Consider the following 24515-nt stretch of genomic DNA (forward strand, 5'->3'; position numbering starts at 1 on the left):
CTGTTACACTTCAAAGCTTAATGGTATTCTTGGCTATGCTGTACATACATGCAGCAAATGAATTATTAAAGAACTGCATCCGAAAGATAAAAACACACAGGATCCCCAACAAAAATAAACGAGTGCAACCGGTCTGAATTTCGTAATGATGTGAAGGGTGGCGACTACAAATGCTGCCGATTTAATGCTTAAGTTAGATCATTAAAACAGAGAATATAACGTGATATCTGTTTCATCAGTTTCAAGAGCATGAAAGAGCGTGAAAGCATTTATAGCGACTACAACAAAATCAAAAGACGACAGAAAATGTGCATCGCGGCAGTTGGCAACATTAAAGGTAAAAATCGCTTGTTTAAAAAAATATTATCAATATGAGTGCTGGACATTTTGAAATGTGCACGCATGCACTCAGACGTTCATAACAGGACGGTATAGGGCTGCACAAGAAAGGAAAAAAAAGAATCATTCCACCGAGATATAGATGTGAAATAGGCACCAAACAGAACGGTGTGCGGAACCAATAAGTCTCATAGCTTCTAGTAACATGTGCGCCAACAGTTGTTTTTAACTTATCAGTAAATGAAAAAACACCAACGATTGCGACAGATGTCTGCTTAAAAGTGACAGTGTACTGCCATACTTGGACTTTTTTGAAAAATGCTAGATATGCCGACAATGCACAGAACATTTTCACTATCTCAAAGGAAGGACAGAAATGATGAGTATGATATGTGGCTCACGCGAAAAAGTAAGGTACGAAGCTTAGCGTTTAACATCTCATCGACTACAAGGTCGTTACTGACGAAGCACGTTCAAAATGATTCAAATGGCTCTGAGCACTATGGGACTTAACTTCTGAGGTCATCAGTCCCCTAGAACTTAGAACTACTTAAACCTAACTAACCTAAGAACATCACACACACCCATGCCCGAGGCAGGATTCGAACCTGCGACCGTAGCGGTCGCGCGGTTCCAGACGAAGCACGTGCTTGCTTGCATAGGAAAGGAACAGACCGTAATATTCAATGGGACACAACCCAGCATTTGGCTTAATATATCTAGAGATTTCCAGACAGGTATCTGAAATGCACACTTTCCAAATACGAGCCTAGAGACTCAACTACTGCCCCGCATTGCCTGGTGACTCACGAGGACTGCAAAAGTTCTACGCCAGTGGTCGTTACTGCTAACTGAGTGTTTTATTCATTACCGCGCAACGGCGTTAATAAAGCCACAGTTGTTACTGGCGGGAATGCAAATACAGGCTGGTCACAGCGCCGCAATGATTAGCAGCATGCGCCGACTGCAAGTGGCATAACGCTGGTCACGCGTGCTAACTAGACACGCACTTATCTCCGCAATCGCCTCTCTTTTTTCGGCCCTGTTGTCGGGTTGTAGCTACCACGCTAAACTCCGATTAACGGAGGCATAATTTCGTAATCGTTTCGCATCTCTTCGCGGGTTTAAAGCCTAAATGACCCGCTGACACAGAAAGCGGGGCAAATAACTCCCTCCCCTGCCCCTGCTGTTTGTAATGAATTCTGCCCTAATCAACTGTTACGGCGAAGCATATCTGCGCCGAGGCGCGCCAATTAGCATAGTTAATTAAAACGCAAATGGCGCCACAAGTGGGGCGGCCTGCTCAAACAGCCGCCTGGCTCCGACCGCGGCGCGCCGACCGGAATTATTCATCGCAACACGTCACAGCCGCCAACTCTGGCCGCGTTAGATATACGCTTTTCGGCCATTAAGGCACTCGTGTAACCGAGTTAAACACACATAGCGAACGCAAGGATAAGCAGAACGGTGCCATGTTAGACCTGATCGAGTCTAGGAATACCAGCGGTTGAAGTAAGAAGTACGTACGAGGGACGCTCGTAAAGCTTTATCACCTCGAAGAAAATCAAGCTGCGACCGTGAGATTGGTGTCGGTCTTAGGTATTCTCTGCATATTCACTGTTCCATGTGACTAATTTTTTTTTTTTCCAAATGGCGGATTATCTGGTGGAGAGCTTGGTTGTAAAAGCCTGCTTTGTTGCTCTTAAGGAAACACTCCACCTCAAAAATCAGCTCGTGTCGTTACGGGAATGCCTGCCACGAAACGGCTTCTTCGTCTGAGGAGATAGAGAGAAGTAACTGTAGAATAATGGAGTGAAACAAAATCTAATTGCCCAGAGCAGTAGCATTTGTGACTTATTTATTTGCTATTTTCGTTTAGTCTGTTATCTACAAAAAGGAACAGACTGAATGTTGCACATGGACTATCGTGAATATAGCACACAATCTGTAGTAATCTCTTTAGCCGCTTGTATGTCGTCTCGTTATCTCTGTAGAGTTGTACCATGGATAGCAAGGAGAGGATATTGGTTGGTGGCCAGAATCCTCGTTCTAGAACGCAAACTGCAAGCAATTAATAACTTGGTTGAAACTTCCTGGGAAATTGAAACTGTGTGCCGGACCGGGACTCGAACTCGGGACCTTTGCCTTTCGCGGGAAAGTGCTCTGCCAACTGAGCTATCCAAGCACGACTCACGCCCCGTCCATCACAGCTTTGCTTCTGCCAGTACCTCGCCTCCACAGTTTTAATATGCCAGGAAGTTTCATATCAGCGCACACTCCGCTGCAGAGTGAAAATCTCATTCTGAATAACTTGGGTCTTTATTTAGAAACAAAGATCTACTTAATTAAGTTTACATGTACTGTGGTACAAGCTCTCTTTTGTATAGTCCACGTAGCCTCAATACTGTTCACTATAAGGTTGCTACGTGCTTACTGTCTCTGTGCTACAGGTTAAGTCTGCAGCTACGTCTCGGTGACAAGCTGGATCTCACACGGCATACAGGCTCGAACTAACTGGACTACCTAACCGACTAACTAACTAACTGGCTAACTAGCCTTCCGGTCCGCGGCGGCAATCCTAAATACTGGCGGCTGAGAGGGCGTTGGCGGTACGTTTCTAGCGAGTCTTGTTGGCCTCTATCGATCCTCTCGTAACCCCTATGCCGCATGGTGTGCCGGCGCCAGTGTGCGCCAGCACACAATATTTTGACGTAATTTCAAATTCGTTAGTAGCAACTAAGAATTAAGATGTTTAAGGAGAAAAATCTACATAGAATATCTACATAAAAAGAATAATAATAATAATAATAATAACTAAAAAATTCTACGTACTACCATTAGGCCATCTGGCTTACCGATATTGTTCATCCGGAATCAAGAAGGCACTCGGTTTTTTGGTCTCTTACACTATGCAACATTACACTACACAACACTACACTGCATTATTGTACTTGGTGTCGGAACCAAGCTGGATTCCTGACTTGTCTGGATGGTTAGGCCCCGGCGCGCTGAGGTGCGACTCAGAATTCACAAGGGCTACGCTGCTGTGCCACCAAAGGTCTAGAGATAGGGATATGGCTGTCAGGAAGTGAGAAAATCCTTCATATTGATCATTCCTGCCTAGGTCTCCCTCTAGAATTTTCACCTCTCAGATTGCCCTCAGTTACCAAACTGACTATTACTTTATGCCTCAAGATGCGTCCTATCAGTCGATTCCTTATTTCAGTTAAATGATACCATAAATTTCATTTTACCCCAGTTCGATTCAGTACAAACTCATTAGTTATTCGGCTTATCCTTCTAATCTTCAGCAGTCTTCTTCAGTACCACCTACGAAAAGCTTATAATCTCTTCTTGTCTGAATTGCTTACAGTCCGAGTTTCACTACAATACGAGGCTACACCCCAGACAAATACATTCAGAAACGAGTTACTAACGTATTTAGATTAGACGATGCAAAATTCTTATTCTTTGGAAACGCTTTTCTTACTATTACTAGTCTGCATTCTGTATCCAGTCTACTACTGCCACCATCAGTTATTTTGCTGCCCGAATTGCAAAACTCATCTACTACTCTTAGTGTTTCGCTACCTAATATAGTTTCTTCACCATCGCCCTGTGTTACCTTTGTTGATTTACATCTTATAATCTACTTTCGAGACATTATCTATTCAGTCCAACTGCCCTTTCAAGTACAAATTGAATAACTTAGGGATGGGCTAGAACGCTGTCTGTCTCACTTGTCAACCACTGTTTTCCTTTCATTCCTTTCGGCTCTTTCAACTGCTATATTCGTAGGTTTTCCTTTCTTTAACCTATCTTCTAAGATAATGACGATGATTGGTTTGTGGGGCGCTCAACTGCGCAGCCATCAGCGCCCGATCTTCTAACATAAGTCGTACGGTCAGTACTGCCTCGCGTGTTCCTACATTTCTTAGGAACGGAAACTCATCTTACCCTAGGTCGACTTCTACATGTTTTTTCCATTCTTCTGCAAATAATTCGTGTCAGTTATTTTGGAAGCATGACTCACTGAATTGATGGTCCTGTAGTGTTCCCATCTGTCAGCAACTGCCTTCTTTGGAACTGGGATTATTACATTCTTCTTGAATGTAAAGGGCTATTTCTACTGTCTCACGTATCGTGACTACCAAATGCGATAATTTCGTCTTGGCTGGCTCAGCCAGGGATCCCAATAATTTATGGGAATTTTATCTACTCCAGAGGCCTTGTTTCCATTTCGGCCCTTGAATCTTTATCAAATTCATCTAGCAGTGTCATACATCCCGTCTCCATTTTATAAATGTACCCTTTCTGTATTATTGACTTCTATTTGTTTCCTTTGTATAGTTCTTCTACAGAGCGATCCGTATAAACATGATCTAGTTCAATGAATCATAATTTTCCTCCGAAAACTCATACAAACGGGAAAGTTGTTTCAACGATAACAGCAGCTCTTGGGAAATGATAAGTACCGTCCGCTGTTGGAAACTCTACTGTTGTTTCTGCGCATGAGGCCCTTTGTCCGGTATAATTCCGCGCTATGTGGAGCAGCTGGTTGACGTCGTACTTAGAGGTTATTTACAACAAGATGGAGCAACATGTCACACCTCTAACACTTCCATGCGCCCTGTTACCAGTTTCTTCGGTGACCGGATAATCTCAAATTTGTGGCTGCCTCCCACCCCTCTCCCTGATCACCTGACCAAACAGCTCCGATCTTTTTCTTGCGAGGGTATCTTAAAACCTGAGTGTTCAAGAATAGAGACTGGATAACTGCAAAACTCCGTGAGACCATTACACACGAAATAAGCAACATTGTGAAGGATACAATTCACAGAATGTCGAGGAATACGGTGAAACGAGAACAATTGCGCATCGATGCTGGAGCAGCGCACTTCTGACATTTACTGTGAGTACAGGGTGACTACTACTGAACTATACGAAATAAAATCGTCGTAACTTCTGAACGGTTTGCGTTAAGGACATTCAAACTGCTCGTTTGGCCGCGGGGCATGAAGGGAATTAGTATGCGCACGCAAGGTTTGTCCTAGTGGCGAAGCCCAATTTCATTTGGATGGCTTCGTCAATAAGGAAAATGACGCATTTGGGGGACTGAGAATCCGCATTTGAGATCGAGTAGTCTCTTCACCCTCAACGCATCTGTGGTGTGCAATGTCCAGTCACGGAATAATCGGTGCGATATTCCTTTATAGTACAATGATCACCAAATGGTACGTGAAGGTTTTGGAAGGTGATTTCATCCCCATTTTCCAAAGCGATGCTGATTTCGACAAGATGCGGTTCATGCAAGACGAAGCTCCACACCATCGAAGTAGGTGAGTGTTTGATGCTCTGCAGGCACACTTTGGCGACCGCATTCTGGCTCTGAGGTACCCTTAGGCCACTGGCATGGGAATCGATTGGCCGCCATATTCTCCGGGTCTGAACACATGCGATTCCTTTTTGTGGAGCTATATTAAAGAGAAGATGTACCGCAATTACTTCAAAACCAATGCTGAGCTGAAAACAACAATTCAGGAGATCATTGCTAGAATCGGTGTTCCGACACTTCAGCGAGTCACGCAAAATTTCTCTAGTCTTCTGCGCCACATTATCGCCAATGATGGCAGGCATGTCGAACACGTTATAGCCTAAATCCGAATATCTGCAGTGACGTTTACATGTTGAATAAAGTGTGTGCACGCATTAGTTTGTAACAAATTTACGTTGGCTCAAATGGCTCTGAGCACTATGGGACTTAACATCTATGGTCATCAGTCCCCTAGAACTTAGAACTACTTAAACCTAACTAACCTAAGGACATCACACAACACCCAGCCATCACGAGGCAGAGAAAATCCCTGACCCCGCCGGGAATCGAACTCGGGAACCCGGGCGTGGGAAGCGTGAACGCTACCACACGACCAAAATTTACGTTGTTTTTTTTTCACATAGTTCAATAACTGTCACCCTGTATGTGCATCTGTAATCATCCTATTGTGACTTATCATCTCCCACAATTGCAAATGTGTCCCACAATTGATCCAGATGTTATGAGTCATTAAAGTACTTCAGGGGTATGTGGTTTACACTGTATGTATTGCTTCCAGTTTTCAGCTCTCCCTTCTTTGGACATACATCGTTGCTGTTGTGATCTTCAGTCCGGAGACTGGTTTGACGCAGCTCTCCGTGCTACTCCGTCCTGTGCAAGCCTCCCCATCTCTGAGTAACTACTGCAACTTACATTCTTCTCTATGTGCTTAGGGTATTCATCTCTTGGTCTCTCTCTATGATTTTTGCCCCCAACGCTTCCCTCCAATACTAAATTGATGATCCCTTGATGTCTCATAACGTGTCCTAGGAACCGATCCCTCCTTCTAATCAAGTTGTGCCACAAATTCCTCTTCTCCCCGGTTTTTGTCAGTATCACCACACTAGTTACGTTATCTGCCCATCTAATCTTCAGCATTCTTCTGCAGCTCCACATTTCAAATGTTTCTATTCTTTTATTGTGTAAACAGTTTATCGTCCATGTTTCACTTCCATACATAGCTACACTCCATGCAAATACTTTAAGAAAAGACTTCCTGACACTTAAATCTATATTCGATGTTCTTCAGAAACGCTTTCCTTGATACAACAAGTCTACATTTTATTGTCCTCTCTACTTCGACCATCATCAGTTATTTTGCTTCCCAAATTGCAAAACTCGTCTACTACTTTAAGTGTCTCATTTCCTTATCTAATTCACTCAGCATTGCCTGATTTAATTCGACTACATTCCATTATCCTTGTTAGGCTTTTGTTGATGTTCATCTCATATCCTCCTTTCGAGACACTGTCCATTCCGTTCAACTGCTGTTACAGGTCCTTTGCTGCCTCTGACAGAATTAAAATGTCGTGGACAAACCTAGAAGTCTTTATTTCTTCTCCATGGATTCTAATTCCTACTCCAAATTTTTCTTTTGTTTCTCTTATTGCTTGCTCAATATACAGATTGAACAACATCGGGATAGGCTACAATCCTGTCTCACTCCCTTCTCAACCACTGCTTCCCTTTCATGACCCACAACTCTTATAACTGCCATCCGTTTTCTATACAAATTGTAAATAGCCTTTCGCTCCCTGCATTTTACCCATGCCACCTTTGGAATTTGAATGTGAGTATTCCAGTCAACATCATCAAAAGTCTACAAATGCTATAAACGTAGGTTTACCTTTCCTGAACCTATGTTCTGCGATAAGTCGTAGGGTCAGTACTGCCTCGCGTTTTCCAACATCTCTACGGAATCCAAATTGATTTTCCCCGAGGTCGGCTTCTACCAGTTTTCATTCGTGTGTAAAGAACTCGTATTAGTATTTTGCAACCGTGACCTAGTAAACTTATAGTTCGGTAGTTTGTACGCTTGCAACACCTACTTCTTTGGGAATGGAATTATTATATTCTTCTTGAAGTCTGAGGGTATTTCGCCTGTCTCATATATCTTGCTTACCAGATGGAAGAGTTTTGTCACGGCTGGCTCTCCCAAGGCTATCAGTTGTTCTAATGGAATGTTGTCTACTCGCGGGGCCTTGTTTCGACTTAGGTCTTTCAGTGCTCTGTCAAATTCTTCACGCAGTATCATATCTTTCATTTCATCTTTATCTATGTCGTCTTCCATTTCCGTTATACTGCCCTCAAGTACATCGCCCCTATATAGACACTCTACATACTCCTTCCACCTTTCTGTTTTCCCTTCTTTGCTTATGACTGGTTTTTCATCTGAGCTCTTTATATTCATACAGGTGGTTCTCTTTTCTCCAACGGTCTCTTTAATTTTCCTGTAGGCAGTATCTATCTTACTCCTAGTGATATATGCCTCTACATTTTGCGCTTGCTGCCGATCTCATTTTTGAGACGTTTGTACTCCTTTTTGCCTGATTCGTTTGCTGCATTTTTATATTTTCTCCTTTCATCAGTTAAATTCAATATCTCTTCTGTTACCCAAGGATTTCTACTAGCCCTTGATAATCTGCTGCTTTCTCTACTTCATCTCTCAAAGCTACCCATTCTTCTTCTTCTGTATTTCATTCCCCTGTTCTTGTCAACCGTTCCTTAAAGCTCTCGCTGAAACTGTATGCAGCCTCTGGGTCTTTCAATCTAACCAAGTGCCATATCCTTAAATTCCTGCCTTTCGCAGATTTTTCAGTTTTAATCCACAGTTCACAACCAATAAATTGTGGTCAGAGTCCACATCTGGCCCGGAAATGTCTTACAATTTAAAACCTGGTTCCTAAATCTCTGTCTTACCATTATATAATGTATCTGAAACCTTCCAGTGTCTCCAGACCTCTTCCACGTATACAATGGACATACATAACATTTGATAAATTTTGGCACATAGCGGCACGTATGAAGTCGGGCATCCCGCGCTCTATACCGAACGGGATAGGTCAGAAAGCAGCTAATAAAATACAAAATACTGTCCGTCTTGCACTTCCCGGCGACTAGTAACACACGGGAAGTACACAGAGAGATCTGTTACGAGACAGTGGAGGCCTTCGAGTAACAGCGCTCTCAGTTGAGGACCCTGGCGGTTGAGTGACCGAAACTGCAACGCGACATAGCAGTAATCGTAATCAGTGCCCTAGGCTGTCTAGTTAGGCGAGGTGGCGACCGCGCGTCCTCTAACGCTCTCCAGCCCGCCGGTCAACGGGCTCTGCTGCTCGCGCTGCGATCGGCGCCGCCTCTTGCCACGCGTAATTGCGCCGCTGTTACTTTCTCCTTCCTCTTTTTCGCTCAGCTTCTATTTAGTTGTTCGTCGACTTTATGGCCCACCCCGTGGACGGAGAATTTCGTCTTCGATTTTTCTGAGTATACAAGTCTTACTACTGCAGACAGTGTCAGATGATCTGAGGCTATGTTACTATCTAGGATGGTAATCTGGCTGATCAGAAATCGCCTGAAAGGGCTTATTTATGTTATTCCAGTGCTACTCAACATTGTAATGTACGCTGAGGTGACAAAAGTGTAGGTTAGTCACATAGATGGCGGTAATATCACGTACACGAGGTAAAATAAAATGTAAATGTCGTCTGACTAGGGCCTCTCATCGGGTAGACCGTTCGCCGGGTGCAAGTCTTTCGATTTGACGCCCCTTCGGCGACTTGCGCGTCGATGGGGATGACTAATGATGATTAAGACAACACAACACCCAGTCCCTTGGCGGGAAAAATCTCCGACACAGCCCGGAATCGAAACCGGGCCCTTAGGATTAACATTCTGTCGCGCTGACCACTCAGCTACTGGAGGCGGACACGTACACGAGGTAAGATTAGTGCATTGGCGGGGCTGTCATTTGTACTCAGGTGATTCATGTGAAAAGGTTTCCGACGTGATGATGGCCGCTCGACAGGAATTAACAGACTTTGAACGCGGAATGGTAGTTCTAGCTACACGCACGGGACATTCCATTTCGAAAATCGTTAGGAAATTCAATATTCTGAGATTCACAGTGACAAGAGTGTGGCGAGACTACCAAATTTCAGAGACTACCTTTCACCATGGACAACGTAGTGGCCGACGGCCTTCACTTAAAGACCGAGAGCAGCGGCATTTGCGTAGAGTTGTCAGTGCTAACACTGCGTCAAATAAACGCGTAAGTCAATATGGGACGTACGACGAACATATCCGTTAGGACAGTGCTGCGAAATTTGGCTTTGATAGGCTACGGCAGCAGACGACCGGTACCTCTAATACCCAGTACCGCATCTTCTTGCACTGATGCAAGCCTGTATTCGTCGTGGCATACTATCCACAAGTTAATCAAGGCACTGTTGGTCCAGACTGTCCCACTCCTCAACGGCGATTCGGCGTACATCCCACAGAGTGGTTGGTGGGTCACCTCGTCCATAAACAGCCCTTTTCAGTCTGTCCCAGACATGTCTGATAGGGTTCATGTCTGGAGAACACGCTGGCCACTCTCGTCGAGCGATGTCGTTATCCTGAAGGAAGTCATTTACAAGATGTGCACGATGGGGGCGCGAATTGTCGTCCATGAAGACGAATGCCTAGCCAGTCCGCTGCCGATATGGTTGCACTATCGGTCGGAGGATGGCATTCACGTATTGTACAGCTGTTGCGGTGCCTTCCATGACCACCAGCGGCGTACGTCGGCCCCACATAATGCCATCCCAACACAGCAGGGAATCTTTCGCTGGACAGCGTGTCTAAGGCATCCTGCATGACCGGGTTACCTGCAGACAAGTCTCTGACGATTGGCTAGTTGAAGGCATATGCGACACTCATCGGTGAAGAGAACGTGATGCCTGAGCGGTCAGTTCGGCATGTTGTTGGGCTCATCTGTACCGCGCTGCATGGTGTCGTGGTTGCAAAGATGGACCTCGCCATGGACGCCGGGAGTGAAGTTGCGCATCGTGCAGCCTATTGCGCACAGTTTGAGTCGTAACTAGACGTCCTGTGGCTGCACGAAAACCACTATTCATCATGGTGGCGTTGCTGTCAGGGTTCCCTCGAGCCATAACCCGCAGGTAGTGGTCATCCACTGCAGTAGCAGCCTTGGGCGGCCTGAGCGAGGCATGTCATCGACAGTTCCTGTCTCTCTGTATCTCCTCCATGTCCGAACAACATCGTTTTGGTTCACTCCGAGACTCCTGGACACTTCCCTTGTTGAGAGCCCTTCCTGGCACAAAGTAACGATGCGGACGCGATCGAACCACGGTATTGACCGTCTAGGCATGGTTGAACTACAGACAACACGAGCCATGTACCTCCTTCCTGGTGGAATGACTGGAATTGATCGGCTGTCGGCCTCTCTCCGTCTAATAGGCGCTGCTCATGCATGATTGTTTACATCTTTGGCCGGGTTTTGTGTAATCTCTGAAAAGTCAAACGGACTGCGTCTGTGGTACAATATACACAGTCAACGTCTATCTTCAGGAGTTCTGGGAACCGGGTGACACAAAACTTTTTTTGATGTGTGTAAAACATTTTTATTTTCACTCTGTTTTCCATTTCGTGACTGATCTGCGGTTGGAAAAAGTAGCCCTCGTAGCTTTTATTCGGTTGGATAGAATGTGTGTTAATTATTGTCTTTCGTTGTCTTGTAAGGGTGCTGCTCATGCGTTCCCGCAACTGTGTTCTATGAGAAGAAGTTCAAGACACATAACCTCTCCAAATTACCATTTAGTTTGAATTTCACAAAAACTGTCACGCTGACGCTCCACACAGACAATTACGTGCATTAACATACAAATAGATACCCACTGAAAGTAACTGTAATTCTGTGACTTTAGATATCCCTTGACAACAAGCACTGGAGATGACGTGAGGCCATCGTTGGTTGCAGCAGTGTCTTCGCCGACGCCGACCGTGGGCGTGGTGTCGTCGCCGCCCATGTCGTCACCCGGGGGCGGCGGAGGCGGCGCCGGGGGCGGCGCGGCTTCGGCGGGCCCGCAGCAGCTGCGCGAGCTGTACGCCGCGGCCGCTGCCGCCGCAGCCGCCGCCTCGGCCGCTGCCTCCGCCTCCGCCTCGTCGGCGCCGGGCGCGGGGGCGGCGCCGCCCCCCGGCTCCGCGGCGCACCACCCGCTGGCGTCGCTCGTGTCGCAGCAGCGCCTGCTCGAGCTGTCGCGCCTCGGTCTGCGCCACTACGACCTCGCCTCGCACGTTCTCACCCAGCAGGGCGCCGTCTCCAAGCTGCTCGGTGCGTACCCTTCACACTTCACACACACACACACACACACACACACACACACACACACACACACACGGCGGCGCTGGCACGGCAGGCGGTTCAGAAAAATGCCTGCGAGTGGTGAGGAGGGGAACCGGGAAAAAATCGCTTCTTTCTGCCCCAGTTTATTATATTACATTTATTGGCGCACAGCATCAATGAGCTCACTAAATTTGACAGCAGAAATTATCGGTGAATGCCCACACATGCTGTTTATTGGCTAAATCGGTTTTGACACTTAATTAGTTTTCAGTAGCCCATATTACTCGCACTTCTTAGCCAATGGCTGCGCCACAAAGTAGTACGAGTGAGTATCCTCAGGGTTCAAATGGTTCAAAGGGCTCTGAGCACTATGGGACTCAACTGCTGTGGTCATAAGTCCCCTAGAACTTAGAACTACTTAAACCTAACTAACCTAAGGACAGCACACAACACCCAGCCATCACGAGGTAGAGAAAATTCCTGACCCCGCCGGGAATCGAACCCGGGAACCCGGGCGTGGGAAGCGAGAACGCTACCGCACGACCACGAGATGCGGGCTCAGGGTTCCTAATAGGCGATTTCTTGAGGACATGCCCACTTCTACTATAGTCTGCCGCGTCCACTGTCTAAGAAGAAGTTGCGAGCATTAACTAATACCTTCTGTAGTCTTACTAGTAGACTTCGTGGTTAGTCTTCTTGGGTTTCCTTCTTCGCCGTTTATAATCTCCCGTTTTCTTGTCAAAGAGGTTCAAAATGGTTCAAATGGCTCTGAGCACTATGGGACTTAACTTCTGAGGTCATCAGTAACCTAGAACTTAGAACTACTTAAACCTAACTACCCTAAGGACATCACACACATCCATGCCCGAGGCAGGATTCGAACCTGCGACCGTAGCTGTCGCGCGGTTCCAGGCTGTAGTGTCTAGGACCGCTCGGTCAGCCCGGCCGGCTGCCAAAGAGGAAAAATGTGCATGCATACATCCATCCTCTTTGCAAGCAAGAAATGGTCGTTACCAATGGCTATGTTTTAATTGACTAAAACGACACGTTCATCATGGTGAAAAAGGCAATACAGCAGTTGCATATAATAGTAAAAGTGTTAACTAACTATTGATGCAGTAGCTTCTGGAGCGACGTGCAGAGAATTAGAGAATCTGACCGGTATTATTCCTAAAGCACCAGTGTACTGAGTGTAAACCAAGGAAATGATTTCAATTCGTCCAGAAGTGCATAAAGCATCGTACTACATCCTATTTCTAGTGAATCCTTACATTGATTAACAAAGATTAACCATGTGGATGTGGGAGAACAGGAAAAACCACACCACCGCCATGACATTGTGAAGAGCCCACACTTGAGTCGACAACCGAAATACACTGAGCATCAAAGATTTATGGTTACTCAACCTAACAAATATTGTGTATTGAAATTATAGGCAAAGAGTGCGCTAGAATTGCTCGTCATGTTATATCGATCTACAAAAGATTACGAAATGAATATGTTAACGATATGTAGGAAGCCACTACAAGGTTGAGACGAGGAGCAAGAGAGAGAGAGGGTGGAGGGGGAGGGAGAGAGGGAGGGAGGGAGAGAGAGACAGAGAGAGAGAGAGAAACCCAAGTGGTGTGGAACGACAGTGAAAGATGACAACGTGACATCTAGCAAAAGTCTGATGGTATTTAAACGTGAACGTTAAAACTATCGATCTATATTAGAGGCAGATGATACACATCTAATTCTCTGAACTCTCAGAACAAGATTTTCGCCAACATGGCACCCAGCACGGGGTCTCTTGTGGTGGACACTAAACAACCGATTCAGTCAGTATTGGCTGCTCCAAAAAAAGGACCCTCCTGGGTCCTATGTAAAGGCAGTCCCAGCAATGAGATAGAATAATATCGGTGTTGGCACTGTTTTCTATTGTCAACGGAATATGACCAGTCAAATAATTCCTGTCACATTATCTTTACATCATACTAACGTTTTCACATCATAGTAATGTTTTCACATATTCTTGATGAATGGAAAAGTGGGGTAAGGCAGGACAGTGGGTTGAAAGTAGATACTGTGTTTCTAACGGCACTATTTACGCACTTTGGTCGAGAGCTACAGAGTAACACTCCACCAGTCAAGAAGAAAGAGCGACGACATTGACGTGTTGCTGCTGTTCATTTCACAGCAGCAGTGAAGGAGGATTTGTTGATGTGATGAGATCTTTGGTCTGATCCGCCACATGCGAACGGGCATTGTCTTGCAACAAAACGATGCCCTTGCTCAACTTCCATGGACTGTTGCTTTGATTCTGGTGTAACGTAGGCCACCCATGTTTCATCGCCCGTAACAATTTGGCTTAAGAAATCATCACCGTCGTTGTGGTTCCGCTCAAGGAAAGTCAATGCGCTGTCTAAACGTTTGGTTTTGTGCTCACCCGTCAACATCTTCGGTACCCAACGTGCGCACAATTTTCGGTAATTCAAGTGCTCGGTCACAATGCCATACAAAACACTACGAGAAACGTTAGGAAAGTCGTCCCGCAAGGAGGAAATCGTAAAGCGTCTGTTTTCTCTCACCTTATTGTCCACTCCCTGCACCAAACTTTCATTAAAGACCGAAGGACGCCCACTCCGTTGTTCATCATGCACATTTGTGCGGCCACCTTTAAATGCTCTCACCCACTTTCTTACCATTCCATCATTCATAATGTTTTCTCCGTAAACTGCACAGATCTCACAATGAATATCGATTGCTTTTAGGCCTTTAGCACTAGGAAATCTTATAACAGTTCGTACTTTACAGTCGGCGGGACTCACTATTATCGGAGCATCTTAAACACTCACTACACATGTAATGTTGATGCATTAATTTGTTCTGAAATCGGTGCTGATATTCAAGACAATAAAAGCGGGTTAAAAGCCGTGAGCTATCTGGGGAAGTTAACCTTGCATTACTGAGTAACTGTTTCACCAGGTATCCAGTCTAGCTTACCAAATTTCCAACCAGACTAACGTTAGTTATATTCTTTTAATAGTCATCTTACGACAACCAATGATATATATATATATATATATATATATATATATATATATATATATATATATATATAGAGAATTTAAATGAAAAGAAATAAACCAGTTTACATTTGGACATCTATTTTAACATTGATCATTGTTCTGTTAAAATTTCAGCATATTACACTTGATTCATAACTATGTGGAAATGTTAGTTTGTAATCTTACGGAACACATCAAATATGGAGCAAAGATTGGGGGACTGCATACAACACTGCATTCATAAAATAACACACGGAGAACGTCGAAATATATGCAAGAGGAAATTAACCACAACCAACCGATTCAATTTTCACCCAAAGAAGTTACGTTCGTTGCGCAGTCCTGTCCGTCATGAAATTACCACACACTGGCATGCTAAATTCATACTAACTCTCTGTGAAATCTTCCCGAAAAGAATAGCTGAGGGCTGCTTTCATGATTACAGCACATACTTCATGTGGTCAACTTGGTTTACACAAAGAGTGTAACTCCACAGTAATTTTGATAATTAAAATAAATTACGTCGAAAAGCAATTTACAAAAGAAAAACCTCGAACTGGTTACTATCGTCTTACTATTAACCTGATGGGTCAAACAATTGTATAAGCACATGGTACTGGTCTCACAAAGTACACCCCACGTGGGTTGAACATAAAGAAAAGTTGCTATATTGAAAAATATTGTCAAGAGGAGACGTTATAATCTCACGCACATTCACATTTAAGATTGATGATCTTAGTTAAAGTTATGTATCATCAACACGTGGTTCCACTTTACTTACAAAGTAGTGATAAAGCAACTACTGGAAGATATTCTGAATTTCACACTCGAAATACACTGCATTGCAATTTAAGAATACATTAGATATTTTAGATCTAAACCTGAAGTAAAGGTGATTAAATTTTCAGTTAGGGTGAACTTATGAAATCCATTGCCCTACAGACTTAGCAGAGACGCGCTTAGCCGGAGATCTTACCACTTCAGACGCTCGCCGCGGACAGACTGCCGTGGGCCCCTACCGAGGGTGTTTCACAGATACAAAACGGAAGTGACCGTAGAGGCAGCTTCCTATACCAACATGACAGGGGATGGACAGGACCATACTAAGAATAGAAACCTCTTTGCTTTCAGAAAGCGTAGCTACCTGTTACGACGTTGGTCCTACTGTTCTCTAGCAGACAGGCTTGTCTGCTACCATCAAGCATGCAACTAGAAATACATTTGCTCATTCATCCTTTCACACAGAAGGTAAGGGGGATGACAGTATCTTATCATATACAGTATATAAAAGAAAGCGGATGTAGGTTCTGTATGAGACTGTGTGACATGAATTACGTATAAACTGTGTTTTAAAGTGTAGTAGTGTGACAGATCGTTCTTGTTTTTGTGTAAAAGTAACATGTTCCACTGCTCAGTCTCCTCCCAGATAGAGTCAGAAACACCACAGTAAATTTAGAAGTGGAATTTATGCCGTAAATGACAACAGATTTAAGAAATTAACATGAAAGGAATCCAACAGAGACCTTTCACACAACGTAAACAAGGAAGAATCAGACTGTAATGGCGTCAGTGCGTAGATTAAGGTACGGGCTTTCATGTAAAAATAAAATTATTGAGATATCTTAGCACGTCTTTTTTTAATTTCAAAACGGTACTTACTTAAAGAAACACGCCTCGTAGTTGAAAGTGAAGCAAGCTATGCATGGTTCGTGCTGGCTCGCAAGCAGAAACAGTGGTTCAAAAATGGCTCTGAGCACTACGGGACTTAACTTCTGAGGTCATCAGTCCCATAGAACTTAGAACTACTTAAACCTAACTAACTTAAGGACATCACAAACATCCATGCCCGAGGCAGGATTCGAACCTGCGACCGTAGCGGTCGCGCGGTTCCAGACTGTAGCGCCTACAACCGCTCGGCCTTTCCGGCCGGCGAAACAGCGGTGCAGACAAATCAGGGGCGGTTCTGCCCTCGGAATGACAGGTGTCTTCCGCGTAGCAAGTCTAAACTGCGGCTCGGACAAAACGGCGATAAGCCGGCGGCCGCGCCGCACACTGTGCGAGAGATGCGAGATAAGCGGGCGCGTTAATTGAATGAGCCGCGCGGCCACACCAGGTGGGCGCAGCTCCGCCGGCTGGCTACGCGCGCCCGCACTACTGCGGCTACGGTTTCCCGTTACGTAATTGCCCACCCCAACTGCCACCTGCTCGCCCGCTACGACGTCCACAATGGCCTAACGCAGCTGCACTGCTTTCAGTGAAACTCTTACTCCTGTACCAGCCTTAAATGCCCAAAGGACGTCTTCATTATTCCTGCTGTGAACGATTTTTCGTAAATCTCTCTCCTTCTCCTTACGCCCACTTTGTCGTCGTTCTCCAATTGCCTCCTCCCACAGTCCGTCAGCCCCAAAAACATCTTCCTTCTCTGTACGGTATGACTGAACAACATTTTCTTGCGCTTCCAAACGCGTCAGCTTCGTATATATCCACGACCTTTCGGACGAGTGCTGTTCGGCCACTGCGAACAGTAACTGCCTACTGTGTGGTGTAGTCATTTAGCACTTGACGACGGCCGAGGAGCACTCGGAGAAAAGCTCACGAATTTATAACCACCTGCATCTGCTGGAAGCCCGAGAAAATCTTATTAACCTTCCTTCTTTGTTTCAAATACCCATAGCAAATAGGTAGTATGGTTCTGCGTCGAGCTACCAAGCGAGGTGGCGATGTGATTAGCACAATGGACTGGTATTTAGAAGCAGTAGGGTTCAAATCTCCGTCCAGTCGCTGTATTTTAGGTTTTTTGTAGTTTCCTTACATCAGTGAATGTGAATACCATACCGTTATTTTAAAACGAACACTGCACTATAGGCTAAACTCTTGATTGTTTGTTTGATGTTGATGAGGGGCGTAGGGGACGATGCGGGAAACCTGCACCGCCCTCCTAGGCAAAGTCCTAGCGGAGGTGGTTTGCCATTGCCTTCACCCGACTGCAATGTGGATGAATGATGATAATGAAGACGACATAACAACACCCAGTCATCACGAGACAGGAAAATCCATGATCCCGCCGTGAATCAAACCCGGGACCGCGTGCACGAGATGCGAGAACGCTACCGCAAGCCCACGAGACTCTTGACAGCAATAAGAAAAACAGACGCATCACCTGTGCATAGCCAACAAGGGAGAAAATACAGAACTACCGATGTAACGACTTTCCCACATCTGTACTTCATTATGAATTATATACTGCAGAATAATGCAACCGTATTTGTGTTTTGTAGTGCAGTGCTGTTGCGAGAAACTGGCCCCTGTGTTTTTAACGACGCAATTAAGTCGTGTGTGAGACAATAATTGAGAGATGGCAAGGATAACACTTCTCGGCCTGATAGTGAAAGAATAATGCTCTCCGCTTCTTAATGTGCGGGTTTTTCGTGTGGTCTACACAAGTTGTCCAGTGACTTTGCAGTGAGTGGATCGCAACCGTGAAACGCGATTCAGGATAATCTGCAAAATACCTGTTTTGCACTACCATAAATTCCTCGGCAGAGCAAAAGCGTTTTCAGTCGTACATTTCTTTAGACGCCAGTTTACGTATATATTTCCATCGAAATGGTCCAGAAGATATACTTTGCATTTGTTAGTTACAGTTTGATCTTTACCAAATTGATGGATCATAAGGCCTAGAAACCATTTTGTATTCTTTAAGAGCAATCAAATGAAAATGAGACAGAGAGAAAAAATAAGTTAACTGTTTATTATTTCCAAAGTAGTCGCCGCAATTGTCAATACATTTATCCTACTGTGAGACAAGGCGCTATGGAAAAATGTTTGCGGCTCGCTACGGAACTATGATTGTATCCAGGTATGGAAACGGACTAGGGCATGGTTGGTCGTGTCCTCCAAGTAGCTATCCCAGTATTTATCTTTAAGGACTTACAGAAACGTCGGATTAACCTATCCGTTTCCCCGCTACTCACGTACGTGACTGCAAGAAATATGTTTACATTTATTATGGACCCCGTCGTGGAAGAACAATAGGCCATCACCTACCCGCATATAACTCATTTATTATTGACTACAGAAACGGGGAATGCCGTCTTTAATTTCTCAATAAAAGAAAGGAAGTAAGTAACTGAACATTTATTGGAATTACTGACGTGTATTCTGATCTCAGTAATTGGGTTACTGCTTCTAAACTCTACATTCGTTACGCAAGAAAACTTCACATTCATTACAATGCTTCCAGTGCTCAGTGACGTGTCGTGTCGGACAAGGGACCACAGATTATGAAAGGATACTTGCATGACTCAATTCCTTAACGTGTTTATAAAGAAATGACTGTTCTGATTATACCGTATGGATAACAGTAACGTGCAGGAGAAATCATGATACTAACAGCAACGGTTCAGCTAGCAACCTGTGTACATGTCTCGTATGACTGGCCACACAAATGAGAAACCAGGAGAATCACGTCGATTTCAATCGCAACTTGTCGTCAACGACCTTGCAGCAGTATCGAAGTAAACTGAGAAATGAATGGAACACAATATAACCCTATCCCAAAGCCATGCGACATTCTACCTCCTACCACGTGGGTCGTATAAAAAAAAGGTAAGGATTCAGATATAAATCACGAAAAAAGCGGGAAACGATTTAGATTGGTGTTCAAATCAGTTTAACTAAGAGGAGAACACAATGGAGGATCTAAGTGGCACCATGAGCGATCTGAACCACTCTTTAACGTCACACGTAATCAGTCACAAAGTAAGGTCAATATATTATAAAAAATTAAGTGCACAAGTCATTGAAAAACGTGAGAAAACGCTGTTGAAATAATGAAACTGCGTTGCTTTAATATCGTCATTTGCATGAAACAGTGACTAGTAACACGTGGTAACGGTGAATAAAAGAAAAGCTGGTTTAAATGTGAAAATTAGGATTGCAAACTGTCAGAAATGTTGTACGAGTATAAACATTATACGAACGAATATCTCGAAAGAGAAGCACTATACGAGCCTGGATGAAACCGCAGAATATCAGAGAGCCCAATTTGTCACACAAGGACTCATCGTCGGATTCAAAGAATTAAAAATCGCGAAATGACAAAAATTACATCGAAAGACTGTCTGAACAAATTTAACGTGGAAAAGGCTAAAAAATCATTAACTACGCTTATCTAGCCTCACATCCTGACACCCTGAATACTAGCGGACACATAGTACTGCAGGAGTAAACCCGAGCGGCATGCACCTGACAGAACCTCAAAAGAGGGTGTTTTTCTTTTCTCCTAACGGCAGTGTTCCCTGAGCGCATATACTCAACCTTCACCGTAAATAACGCGATCCCCGCTCTCGGTTCTTCAGTTACATAGCGTTTAACGTCTCTAGCCAGCAGTCTCCATGTCTACACACAGAACCAAAGATCTCCCTCTTTATACCCAATTCCAAATGGCGAAAAATGGGGGAGGGGGGGCATAAGCAGAAGTCAGTAATTTATTATATTTATTCGGTCATACTTTTGCTCTTCCTTATACAGCTGGACGTTTAACCTTTCGTTTTATGAAACGAGTCGATCAAAATCGAGCAGACGCTTTTGACATTATGTCACCAATGCTAATACTTGGATCCCATCCTGGTGAGGTATCTTCCTTACGTACCATTATATGCTATACAGGATAATAACCTGATGAGTCTAGTAAAATCCTTGATCTGGGGGATATGCTAATTACTACACGTTAATTAAAACATGCACAGTGTTTACACGGTAGTGAAAGAAAAGATATTCAGAAGGTGAAACTTGCTTATTTACATGAGTGAGTCTGTACTTAAATTGCTGAATGACTGAGACCCACAATAACCTAGCGCAACGCAACCTCAAAAAGAGATAACCTGACTTCAAATAATTGATTCAAAAGAATGGCCCTGACAGAAAAAGAAATCCTATCAATAACCTATACATTTCATTAGGCACTTACCTCACAGAAATCTTCATGAGGCGAACTACTGCAATACAGCGAGTGGCAATACTGCCAGCTAAATAAAAGATTCTAACTACTAAAGCCACTAACTACTAATAGGCATGTGGTTAGCAAAGGAACGATTTTGTTGTCAACCAAATAATGTATTTTTTCCTCTTAATAATGTGACATCCAGTTGAGACACGAAAATAAATCGTCATTGACATCTAGTACAAAGGTATATAATCGTGAACAATATTCAATCTCCGAGCCGAACATGTACAGATCGTTAGCCTTCGCTAACACTTCAGACCTCTACCCTCCATCAATGCTAACTTCTCACATGTAACATCCACAACTGCTGGCTGCTCACCTCCAACTGCCCAACAGTACTTCCATCACTGCTGGCGACTAACGTCCAACTGGCAAACACTACTGGCGATTAATTGCCAACAACGAGTCCAATCAGCCACAGAGTCTCTTACAAAGAAAGCGCAGTCAGAGATCCCATGCAAAGCGCTACACAGCGCTGCCAACACAGAAGCAGCCCACTTACAAAGGTCATGATAAATTTGGGATATTAGGCAATGATTCATTAAAGTTGGCAAGTACATGAGTTGGACCTTCGCAATTAACCAAAAACAGGAATCTCAAATCTTTGCAATGAGGGAATGAATGAGAAAAACACCAGAATTAAGTGGCTGTCCAGAGAGCAAAATTTCTCAGGGCACTTTATCACGGCAACAGTAGAGACACATGCTACCCGAAATTACAATTTTTTGTCTACAATGTGGCAAGGCATGAGAAAAGTAGAGAATTAATATTTTCCAGACCTTAGGACCGTCTGCTGAGCAGAGCAGGTAGTGCTCATACCTGGGAGCGCCGCATCAGCCACGTCGACAAGGACAGCCTGTATCCTGCACGACATGGCTAAAGTTGGTGAATTTCGAACCACTGGGATGGGAATACCCTCGACGTTATCGGTAGCAGATTCTGTACATGGCACTTCTGACAAGCATGGGTGTGGCTGCCATCTCGAAGCTCCGACGGTTAGTAAGGCATCTCCTAGAGTGCAACAGAACAGCTCTTTCTGAGCAAGACCTATCCTCCAATGCTCCCACTGAAAGAACTCTTCCCTATGTGTTCTCCTAATCTCTTCCTCTTTGTTTCATAGATTACGTTTATTCATTCGTTGGTTGGTTGGGTGATTTTGGGGGAGGGGACCAAACAGTGAGGTCATCGGTCCCATCGGATTAGGGAAGGATGGGGAAGGAAATCGGCCGTGCCCTTTCAAAGGAACCATCTCGGAATTTGCTAAAGCGATTTAGGGAAATCACGGAAAACCTAAATCAGGATGCCCGGACGCGGATTTGAGCCATCGTCCTCCCGAATGCGAGTCCATTGTGCTAACCACTGCGCCACCTCTTTCGGTATTCACTCGTGCAACTTTCTGCCTCCAATAGGGTTTGGTGTAACAAAATTGTTGCCTGTACGCCTACTAGATTATCCACCAAACGAATTCCTCCAGAAACATCTTTCGATGAGAATTTCCATGTGTGGCTGTCCTTAGATGCTCTCCATGCTGAAGTTCATTTTAGAACGGTCTTCTATTCGCTATTTTCCGTCGGTGGCTATGATATATTTGTTCAGCCCTGCCACCATCGCTCTCCAGAGCCCAATGTTTCTCGTTTACAAGTGGACGGCTAGTGTTCAAATACATATGACAAGACATCTGTGAGAAGCCGGCCGCGGTGGCCGTGCGGTTCTGGCGCTGCAGTCCGGAACCAAGGGGCTGCTACGGTCGCAGGTTCGAATCCTGCCTCGGGCATGGGTGTGTGTGATGTCCTTAGGTTAGTTAGGTCTAAGTAGTTCTAAGTTCTAGGGGACTTATGACCTAAGATGTTGAATCCCATAGTGCTCAGAGCCATTTGAACCATTTTGAACCATCTGTGAGAAACAAATAATGGGTCGTTTTCCAGGAAGTCCTAATCTTGTCATAATCATTGGGCAAATCTTCTATCAAGTGGCTCTATCTTTATCTAAGTGATTTGATCTAAAGTTCAATAATGGGCTCCATGAATCTAGATGTACTAAGTTCTCGTCATCGATCCAAATCAGATACCACAAAGTAAGGGCCTAAACTAAATCCTCTGGTAATCGCTAAATGCTGTATCTGCAAACCATGAAATATTCCAATTATCTGACTTCATAATAGCAGGGAGAGAGATATCACGACTACAGCGACTGCTAAGAATTGCAACTTCCACAGACTCTACACTTCGACAACACCATGAGTGCCACGTGGGAACCTATGCTGAGCACTTTAAAAACGTACCTTTACAGAGCAAACCCTTGAATGATTCCAAGGCGCCTGCAGGCAGGGAACCACTTCGATTACACTCATATAACAAATGCCCACAAAGAGCTAGAGCACCAGCGTACTACCAGCAACTCAAGGGTGTCGACGAGTTGGCTGCCCACAGGTACCTAGCAATCGTTCAAGGGTTGTCTCTGTACAGGTATATTCTTAGTGCTGAACAAAGGTGTGCTGGTAGCACCATTGGTGTTGCTAAACTAAGGGATCTTAGAGGGACCATTTGCTGTTTTATTCAGACACGTGTCGATTCCATCGTCCCCTCCCCCCCCCCCCCTTTCACACGCACACACACACAGGATGACGCGAAACAAGAGGGCCAAAAACGTGTAAACATCTTTTGCTGCATCGGATCACGTTTAAGTTTCGCCAAATAGTTTTCAATGGTCCCTAATGGTTTCACCCGCAAACCAGAGCCAAATTTGAGGTTATGCAACAATCCAAAGCATCCTGAACATGTTTAATGGGCTTCCAGCCACATGATGTCCTTAGAGAATGGTTCAATCGTCTGGGGGGGAGGCGAAGCGGAGGGGGTGGGGGAGTCAGCAATGGTAAGGTTACTCGAGATCGTGGTTCTGTTGCACATCACAACACTGCAAACCGTGTGTTTTTACAGCAAAATGTGTGTAAATGAATGCTCCAAGGGAAGGGGTGTTATCGCTGGGGCACTTTATGCCACTTCGTGAGACCTTTCCATGTTGGTTCCGAGCGGCATCGTGCCTGTGAAGTTTTCCTTGGGCAGCGACAAGAAAACCGCTTGATTTCAACGCTATTGAAGTTTCGAGAATATGCCTTCACCGAGGAGTCAAGCAGTATATTGCTCCCTCCTACGTATATCTCGCGAAGAGACCATGAGGATCAAATCAGAGAGAGTAGAGCCCACACAGAGGCATACCGACAATCCTTCTTTCCACGAACAATACGAGACAATGAAGGGAGAACCGATAGAGGTACTCAAGGTACCCTCCGCCACACACCGTCAGGTGGCTTGCGGAGTATGGATGTAGATGTAGATTTAGATGGGCTTCGCGGTTCTCACCTCCATCGCACAGGCGACGAGAGAGGAAATGAGATGTGGCTAA

General features: G+C 44.7%; 1 protein-coding gene across 1 annotated transcript in view; it reads left to right on the plus strand.

Moving 5' to 3' along the window:
• The window catches only part of LOC124606439 (paired box protein Pax-6-like), a 294475-nt gene that overhangs the window by 90826 nt on the left and 179134 nt on the right, over positions 1-24515 (plus strand). The window contains exons 2-3 of the mRNA XM_047138420.1: positions 11691-11833; positions 11915-12044. Coding sequence (XP_046994376.1) covers positions 11691-11833; positions 11915-12044 — 273 coding nt within the window. The remainder of the gene's footprint in view (positions 1-11690; positions 11834-11914; positions 12045-24515) is intronic.

The sequence above is a fragment of the Schistocerca americana genome, chromosome 3 (assembly GCF_021461395.2).
Source record: "Schistocerca americana isolate TAMUIC-IGC-003095 chromosome 3, iqSchAmer2.1, whole genome shotgun sequence".
Lineage (NCBI taxonomy): Eukaryota > Metazoa > Arthropoda > Insecta > Orthoptera > Acrididae > Schistocerca > Schistocerca americana.